A 9,678-nucleotide genomic window follows, 5' to 3' on the forward strand; every position below is an offset into this window, starting at 1 on the left:
TCCTACCTCTCCGAAAAAGAGCTACTTCCTGTGTTAAAGTCTTTATATAGACTTTCTGTTCTGCTTTCTCATTGGTTGTAAACCCAACCACATGACTGCCTCGTCACTGCCTGTCTGTACAGACCTCCAGGTCTTCTGTGGTTGGTATTGAGATTAAAGGTGTGTATATCCAGTGCTGGCTGTATCCCTGAACACACAGAGACTTACCTAGCTCTGCCTACCAAGTGCTGGGATTACAAGCTTATGCCACTACTGCCTGGCTTTCCTTTGGCTTGCTAATAGCTCTGACCCCCAGGCAACTTTATTTATTAACATACAAATAACATTTTAATACAAATAAAATAGATAGATTCAAATGTAAAGATATCTCATTATTTTGGTTTGTTTTTATTTTATATTGAAGAATTTGATGATAAGAAAAATGCATTAAACATATCCAAGTGTTGGTTTTGAAGGACAATGCATGATGATGATGATGATGATGATGATGATGATTACCCACAGTACAAATTCAGTTAAAATGTTTTCTTTATCTTTTACAGGCAGGAAAAAAACATCACAACATATGATGATTACATTTCAAGTAAGAATTTGTTCTTTGAAATTTATTTTTGTTTTTATTCCTAAACACTATAGCAACAAATGGCCAGTACTCCCTAGTAAATGTGGTAAGATTAAAAACTGTCCTGAATTTGTTGCAATTTTTACACATGCTTGTACACACACACACACGCATATGCATGTGCTAAATATTTCTGACTTAATGCATGTATTTATTAGTTGACTACAAATAAGAGATTTATTTAGTTTGTTCTTCCTTCCCATACTTACTCTCATAAACTGCCCCATGTTCTCAAAGTTTATAATTAGAAAACTTAAAGTGAAAAAGGCAAGTAAAGTTATAGATGAGAGAAGTTAACAAATAATCCATTTGGTGAGAAGCTGCAAGCTTACAGAGCTCTCCTACATATATTAAATTAAAATGTGCATACATACAGTGCCATAACTTTTTTCTATTAGTTCCATCTCTACCCTCAGTTTACATACAAAGAACATTGTAACACTTCAGTTAAGCGATTGCCTCTGTATCAAATCTTAATTCAGCTCTTTACTAGCTTTGTGATTTGGAATAAGGAATTTAACATATGGCCGTGTGTTTACACATTTGTATAATATGCAATGGCATTATTTAACTCAAAAAGAATTTTCAAGGATTGGGTTAACAACTATGATGGTCTTAGAATATAACCTGACATATAAAAATCATTAACTATTAACAGTATCAGTTATACTGAAATTATTACTATGACTAGCTTCACATAGAGCAGCTCTTCAAATATATATAAAAAGCAATCACATCTCTCATTAGCCTCCTCTCTAGGAACATTTTCCTGAATTTTGTTCCCAATTCTTCTTCTGTCATAGTTTCCAGACAGTTTGATATTCCTGATTTTTCTGAATAACCTCAAATATATATATATATATATATATATATATATATATATATATATATATATGTCTTTATAGATTATAGAATAGACAAGAGTATTTGCATGTCTGAATCTAATTCCTGTGGTTGGAGGTGCCATTAAATTCAGAGGGGTAAACCTTCTGAGACATCTCTGAAAATTAACACTTTCACTGGTTACTTTATGCTCAATGATATGCTATTTATTATAGAAATTGTGGGAGAATTAATCATATTATCTCTCATCTAATCAAAATGACATTAAGAAATTAAGACAGGAGACAATTTGAAAGTAAACATTTGTAATTTGTCTATATTTCATTCCTATTGTTTTGTAACAGTAGTTTAATATCATTACTTAGGCAACAATCTGTGAAAAACGATTTCAAATAAAAATAAAAACTGTTATGTTGAACGTAAGCCAATGTTAAATGGGAAAATGGTTTTATGTTCCCTAATGCTCTTCAGGCAAACTACAAATGACAACTTACTTTGACTTAAATATAGTTTGCTTAACAATATTTTTCAAAGCAAGAGTCTGGCTATTAACTCGATTTTTTTTTCTAATCTCAGCCAGTCAAACTAGGGAACAATGGAATCAAGAACATTTTGTTTTGATGTTTCCTAAAACACCTCTGCCAGATATAAAGAAGAGATCAGGATCTTCAGAAATACAAATTGCAGTTCCTGTAAGTATAGAAAAAAATCACTTTAAAACTAAATATATACTGGTAACAGCATATATAAACATAAACAAGACATACATAATTTGAATTATACTATTCAGAAGCAGAATTTTAAATTTATAAATCTATAGAACAAATGGCTCCCCCATGTTTTAAAAATAAACTTTTTCTTTCATTTTTTTTTTTTTGAGACAGAGTTTCTCTGTGTAGCTTTGCGCCTTTCCTGGAACTCACTCTGTAGCCCAGGCTGGCCTCAAATTCACAGAGATCCGCTTGCCTCTGCCTCCCAAGAGCTGGGATTAAAGGCATGAGCTACCACCGCCTGGCTGGCTTTTTTTCTTTCATTTTTGAGACTACAATTACTTCGTATCCATATTATGAAGATAAGAATCTCTATAGGTACTCATCTTTCATAAAGATTCCAGTGCTTTGGTATTATCTTTTGAAACAGTATTCTTGTTGTGTTATATTTATGTACTATTTACATTTTAATCTTTTATTATAATAACTGTTCTTTAAAAAAAATTATTTAATATTATTTGTTTTATTATTATTAGTGTCTCTGTGTGTGTATATAATATGCACTTGTGTGAATGCAGACATGAAGGTACATATGTTTAGAGTACAGTTTTCAGAAGTTGCTTCTCTTCTTCTAATATGGAATCCAATTCAGGTCATCCTGCTTGTATGGTAAATACCATTGTATGCTGAGTTATCTTACCAGTCCTACCAATTTGTTTTTAACTGAAACATAAAACTGTAAAAGCAATAATTCCATCATTTCTCCCTTTCCTTTCTTCTCTCCAAAACTTCCCATGTACCCCTCCTTTCTCTCTTTCAAATTCATGTAAATGTTGTTTTACACACACACACACACACACACACACACACACACACACACACACACACACACTTAGACATTCCTAATTTGTACATGGTTCTCTCTATATACCAGAGTTAGTAAGTTAAGAAAATTGGAAAGCCCAAGTCCACAAGTGGTAGTTCAAATAGATCTAAAATTTAAATCTTGAAATGGAATCTAGTTGTAAAGAGTGGAATGTAGCTAGAGTTTTCTCTCTGGGTCCTGCCAAGCCCCGGCAGTATGACAGCCCACTTATAAAATAAACAAACAGACTCTTATATTGCTTACAAACTGTATGGCCATAGCAGGCTTTTTGTTAACTGTTCTTATATCTTAAATTAACCCATTTCTATTAATCTATAAGTTGCCTTGTGGCTTACCGGTATCTTAACATGTTGCTTCTTCTCATAGTGGCTGGTAGTGTCTCCCCCTCTGTCTTTCTGTCCCCTCATTCTCCTCTCTGTTAGTCCCGCCTATACTTCCTGTCTAGCTACTGGCCAATCAGTGTTTTATTTATACAGAGCGATATCCACAGCAGTGGAACATCCCTGTTTTCTTAAAACTGGAATTCATGATACTTGATAGTGGGAGATTCAAGTTTTCTGTTGCTTCTTTAAAGTGGGAGTTATCATAAATTGGAGCTTTCATTACCAGAATGAAAATGTAGTATCCATGGATAATCCATTGAGATATAAAAAGATTTTAAAGTCTCTCCCAAAGAACAGTTAGAACCAATGCATTTATTCTATGGCTATGCATCATTTGTATAGTAATATAATCTTCAAGCTTCCTAACATAGTCATCATTTAATCTCATATGACCATTTGATTGTTGGACCTTCTACTGAATACCTGAAACAACATGAAAACTAAAGGCTGGCAAGATAGCCTGATGATCTGAGTTTGATCCCTAGACCCAATTGGTGAAAGGAGAGAACTTGTCACCTCAAAGTTGTCCTCTGAAGTCCACACTTACACCATGGTGTACACACACACACACACACAATTTTGAAATAAAAAAATCTATTTTTGATAGATGATTGATGAAAAGACAAACATTTCTATGCTGCAAATGAAACAAATGTAAGTCATTCACAAATGCTTATCATTATTTTCACCAATCTTTTCAGAGGCAAGAGAAAAGGAAAATGGAGAAAGGTCAGAAACCAACTAATATACAGATAAACCAATTTTTCCAAGAACTTTTCCTAAGACCACCCTTTTCCCTAGCTTTCATTACACAGGCTCCACGCAAATATCTTTATAATCCTCAAAACCGCTATATAACAGCAGAAACTAGAAAGCCCAAAGAGGATATAACAACTTTGAAGAAAAACTTGAAGGAAAAAATACGCTTATATGCAATAAATCTGGAATCCAATAAAATGATGACTGATGGTAATCCTGAAATAAGCAACACAGAACAATTTCTGTCCAAATCATCCCACAAAATTGAACCATTTAAGTCAAATGCCACATCAGAAACAAACCTAGAATCCAATAATTCCAAGATGACCGAGGCAATGGATTCAAGCAATGATAATGGAGATGTAATTAATTCCACGGAGGCCAATAATGAAGCTAAATTTTGGAAGGACAATCCAAATACAAACTCCAAGAAGAGCACTGAAAAATTTTCTGATGACACAGTAGAGTGCATAAGCAGCTCAAATATTGACTTAAAGTTTCTAAATGAGTTTAGGGCTGAGTCCACAGATTTTGATGAATGGTCAACAAATTGCTCACAGAACAATGCAAAGAAGCCTGCAAAGAAGCCTGCAAAGAAGGGAAAGGACTCTGAACCTGATTCTGGAGACTCAAAAGATATAAAAAAAGAAGGAAAGAAAAAAGAGAAGAGAGAACCCATGAAGAAGAAGGAGAAGAAGGATACAGAGTCTACTGATGCTGAATCTGGTGATTCCAAGGGTGCAAAGAAAGAATTAAAAAAAGATAAAAAAGAAAAAAAGGAAGCCAAGAAAAAGAAGGATACAGAGTCTACTGATGCTGAATCTGGTGACTCCAAGGATTCAAAGAAAAATAAGAAAGGAAAGAGTGAGGACAAAAAAAATGCAGTATCTACTGATGCTGAATCTGTAGATTCAAAGGGTGCAAAGAAGGAAAAGAAACCTCCAAAGACAGATGACAAAAAGGATGCATTCTATACCAATTCTGAATCAGAAGCAGAGTTGAAGAAGGTGAAGAAAGATAAGAAGGAAATTAAAGGGAACAGGAAGAAGGCTATTAAGGATACAGAGTCTACTGATGCTGATTCTGAATCTGAAGGTGATCCAAGAGCAAAGAAAGGTGAAAGGAAAGATAAGAAAATTACAAAGAAAGGAGAAAAGAAGGATGCAAAGAAGAACGTACAATCTAGTGCAAGTGAATCTGAAATAAAGAAGGAAAAGAAAGAGACTAAGAAAGATTTGATGAAGGGCACAGGTGGTTATACTGACTCAGCATCTGATGCATCTCCCAAGGCAGGCATAAGGAAAATTGTAAGGCCCTCAGATACTGAATCCGAAGGGTCATCAGGGTTTAAGGTTATAAAGACCACTGATGATTCAGATGCCACATCCACAGACTCGAAGAAGGGAATGTCAGAACCAAGAAGAGGATTCAGAGCATCAATCAAAAAGACTACATTCAGAGAAAGGGAGAAAGGCAGCGCAGGGGGTAGAATCCCTTCATCAAGAGAAAGACTACCATTTCCTCCTTGTGAGCCTGTTCGAGAATCACCTAAGCCCAAATGTGTCTGTCAGTGCAAGATGCCTCCTCCACCTCCAAAACCAAGATATGCTCCTTTGGTAAGTTTACTACTATTTAAAACTTTAGGACAAGTTGGATTTTGAAGTGAAAGTTTAAAAGTCCAAATATATAATCTAGGCAATAATTCTCTTTTAATGTGATTTTAACAGTATTCAATATTTAGCAGTATTCAAATTTGGAACTTAGAGGCAAGGAAGATGAAAAGTCTATTGAAACAGCTTACCCAAGTTGCCAAACAAATGCTTAAATTTCAATAGAAAAACGTTTATTTTGACTAGAGTAGAGGGAAGTAGTTTGTGACTTAAAATAAACATTTTACTTACTTATAGTCATTTTACAGAAATGGTTAACTATACAACACTTTTAAAAAACAAAACTAAACCTGATTAAAACTCCAAGGGAACATTTAAATGAAGCATAAAGACATTTTCTGGGAACTTGCTCAATGCAGTAAGTCTCTATTAAATAAAATGCACACTACAGATAAGAATACCAAGATTCAGGAATAGGCAAACATACTATTCTACACAAGTGGATTCTTACAACAGAAAACACAAATTAACTTTCCAGAAGTGACAGAATCTCCTCTGGTTTCTAAACATTTTTCAGATTAGCTCTCTCTTTGGGGGGATAAATATCCTCTTGACTTATAATTTCTACTTTTCTCATTTAAGAGATCGCTCCTTCCATTCCCCTATTCCAAATAGCTTGGGGTATTTTGGAGGGGTAAGAGGACATGAATATACAAATCACTTTGGAAGACACTCCTGATCTATAGTGTATCATCTCTTTCTAGATCTCACTAATCTTCTGTTGAAGTGTTATGCAGTTACATAATCTTGGGACTTGTGTCACAAGTCTGTTTCCTCTGCTTTTACCTTGTTCTGTGTCTGTTCTTACCTTGGTAAGAGCCCAGGCACTGTCGTACTAAATGCAAGGCAATTCAAGTTACCATTAGGTATTGAACATGTCCTTTTCATTTTCACCCATTATTTACCTCCCTCATCTTCCCTGTAATCATCTTAACTTTTATCTAAGCCCAAGTTAGCATATGTAGGAAGAGTCATAAGTGAGATAATACTATTTAAGAAATTTCTAAAAGTGCAAAAATGTTGATAGAAAGAAAATCAAACTATACACATTATGAAGATTGCAATACTGCCTATTATAGAAAACTCTGGAATTAAATTCATAAAATTGTGGTTTATCAAATATGAAATACTATGTGAGAACATATACATACCTATATATGTGCATGTATATGTATATTTACATACATAGATATGATGCCTATAAAGTAAAGAGAAACAGAAAATACTATGACATTGAAACTAGCAGAAAAACCTGTGTACTTTTACAAAGACTACATAGCAATATACGCATGAAAATATCTGTATTAGTGTTATACAATATGAAGTTACTGTTATTTTATATTTTTATATAATATTTTCAAATTTGAAGGTAGACTAATAATGTGAATTTAGAGAGCTTTAGTTCCTCTACAAAGAATAGTCACTAGACTAGTATTTGGTACTTCTTGCCCCTGAGTGTCATTAGGTACACTCTAGGGGTTGATGTGTACACTTCTGGATTACATCTTCAAAGTTTTCAAATTCTAGATCTCGGTTGGAGTCCAGGGAAGGACAGCATTTAGAAACAATCCAGGTTCTCCTCAATCTACAATACTATGTGTTTAATTATAATCTTTACCATATCAGGCACTCTCTATAATTAATAATACTTCCTTTTTATTTTCATCTTTTAACATTATCCTTCAGCCTGGAGTGGAATGGATTCATAAGCTGCTCTGAAGAACAGGTGAGCCCTGGGTTTCGCAGACTGGCCTTATGGAAGCAAACAACTCATCAAACGTGCCTCTCTGCTTCATTGGAACTGTAGTAAATAAAATGCCAGCAGCATCCAAAAATCAAAAGCAGTTTGTGAGTGATTTAGTAAGTGTGAGGTGTGTGTGTATGTGTGTGTTCATTCATGCATGTTTGTGTTTGTGTGTGTGTTCATGTGTGTGTGTTTTATATAATTTGAAAGATAATTTATAGAGATATGTTCTCTGTTTTTCAAATGCTTGAACTACTCAGACAAAAATGATGCAACAGTTTACTTCGGACACTGGAGCTTCATTCTGGAACAAATTCTGAGTTTGTATGAAAATGTAGCAATCTGATGGAAGATCTTGCCACATTTTGTTAATTCCTATTTTATTTATCATATGGGAAAGAAAACAGACAATAGAATTTGTCAGCTCCTTCTTCATTATTAAAGAGAAGGAAGGGCTGAAGATCCCGATGTCATCTCAATGAAACTACAATAACTGGAAGGCCTCCCACTAGGTCACAATCTTAATCTTTTCACTAAATTTTCACAGTGCCAAGCTACAGATTAACCTTTAATGTGTGTGTGTTTTTAGGGACACTGAATATCCAAACTAAAGTTTGGTCCCCAAAATCTCATGTGCAAAATATAAGACATTTTCAGTTAATTTCTATAAATGTCCATAGTCTTATTCCAGTATTGCTCAAAAGTCCAAGTATAAAGTCTCCTCTGAGACTCAAGACAAACTCTTAGCTGGGACACCCTAAAAGAAGTAAAAGACAAAATCCAGTACTTCCAAAATAAAATGACACAGTGTAAAAGTTCTAATTCCAAAGCTGAGCATAAGAAAAGAGCAAAAATACTCATAGATCATTGCCTACCCCAATTGTCATCAGAGAGGCCCCATCCAGCAACTGAGGGACATAGATACAGAGACCCACAGCCACACATTAGGCAGACCTTGAGAAATCCTGTGAAAGAGGGGGAGAGAGGATTATAGGAGCCAGAGGGGCCAAGGACACCATAAGAATACCCACAGAATCAACTGACCTGGGCTCATAGGGGCTCACAGATACTGAACTGCCAGCCAGAAAGCTTGCATGGGACTGACCTATGCTGTGGGATGTTCTGTATGTCAAATGTGTTGCTGATTGGTCAATAAATAAAACACTGATTGGCCATTGGCCAGGCAGGAAGTATAGGTGGGACAAGGAGGAGAATAAAGCTGGGAAGTAGAAGGCTGAGTCAGAGAGACACTGCCAGCCGCCATGATGACAAGCAGCATGTGAAGATGCCGGTAAGCCACGAGCCATGTGGCAAGGTATAGATTAATGGAAATGGATTAATTTAAATTCTAAGGACAGTTAGCAAGAAGCCTGCCACGGCCATACAGTTTGTAACCAATATAAGTCTCTGTGTTTACTTGGTCTGAGCGGCTGTGGGACTGGCGGGTGAGAGAGATTTGCCCTGACCCTGGGCCAGGCAGGAAAACTCAAGCTACAGACCTAGGCACTGTGCATATATAAGTCAGTTGTATTGTTCTTCTTGTGAGGCTCCTAACAGTGGGAGCAGGGGCTGTATCTGACTCTGTTACCTGCTTTTGGGACTCTTTCCTCCTATTGTGTTGCCTCACCCAGCTTTAATAGGAGAGGAGGTGCCTAGTCTTACTGCAGCTTGATATTCTATGGCTGGCTGCTACACATGGGAGATCTGCCCTTTTCTGAATAGAAAGAAGGAGGAATGGTTGTTGAGGTGGGGTTAGAGGAAGGGACTGGGAGGACAGGAGGGAGGGAGGGGAAAGTGTAGCTCATAATCTAAATGGTCTTATAGTAAAAAGCCTGGAGCCTGATATTGGGGTAAAAGCTGAGAGATCAGAGAGACAAAGGAACAAGCCACTTCCACGTCTCACCTCACCAACTCCACGAATCCTCTGACTGAAATCCTCTGAGTCCTCAGCTGAAAAGAGCCTCTAGCTGAAAGGGACACTTCTGCAAAAAAAGCCATTAGTTCCTGTCTCCTCACGTCTTACATACCTTTCTCTTCCCAGCCATCACTTCCTGGGATTAA

At 36.0% G+C, this 9,678-nt stretch overlaps 1 protein-coding gene across 1 annotated transcript; it reads left to right on the forward strand.

Annotated features, from left to right (window-relative positions):
- Positions 1 to 459: 459 nt before the first annotated feature.
- Positions 460 to 7,592, forward strand: Cylc1 (cylicin 1). Its single transcript, XM_052748560.1, has 5 exons — positions 460 to 503; positions 543 to 583; positions 2,042 to 2,157; positions 4,146 to 5,819; positions 7,560 to 7,592. The coding sequence occupies exons 1-5, from the start codon at positions 460 to 462 to the stop codon at positions 7,590 to 7,592; spliced, it is 1,908 nt and encodes a 635-aa protein (XP_052604520.1).
- Positions 7,593 to 9,678: the final 2,086 nt, after the last annotated feature.

The sequence above is a fragment of the Peromyscus californicus genome, unplaced genomic scaffold (genome assembly GCF_007827085.1).
Source record: "Peromyscus californicus insignis strain IS unplaced genomic scaffold, ASM782708v3 Scaffold_10__1_contigs__length_136768540, whole genome shotgun sequence".
In the NCBI taxonomy this organism is placed as follows: Eukaryota; Metazoa; Chordata; class Mammalia; order Rodentia; family Cricetidae; genus Peromyscus; species Peromyscus californicus.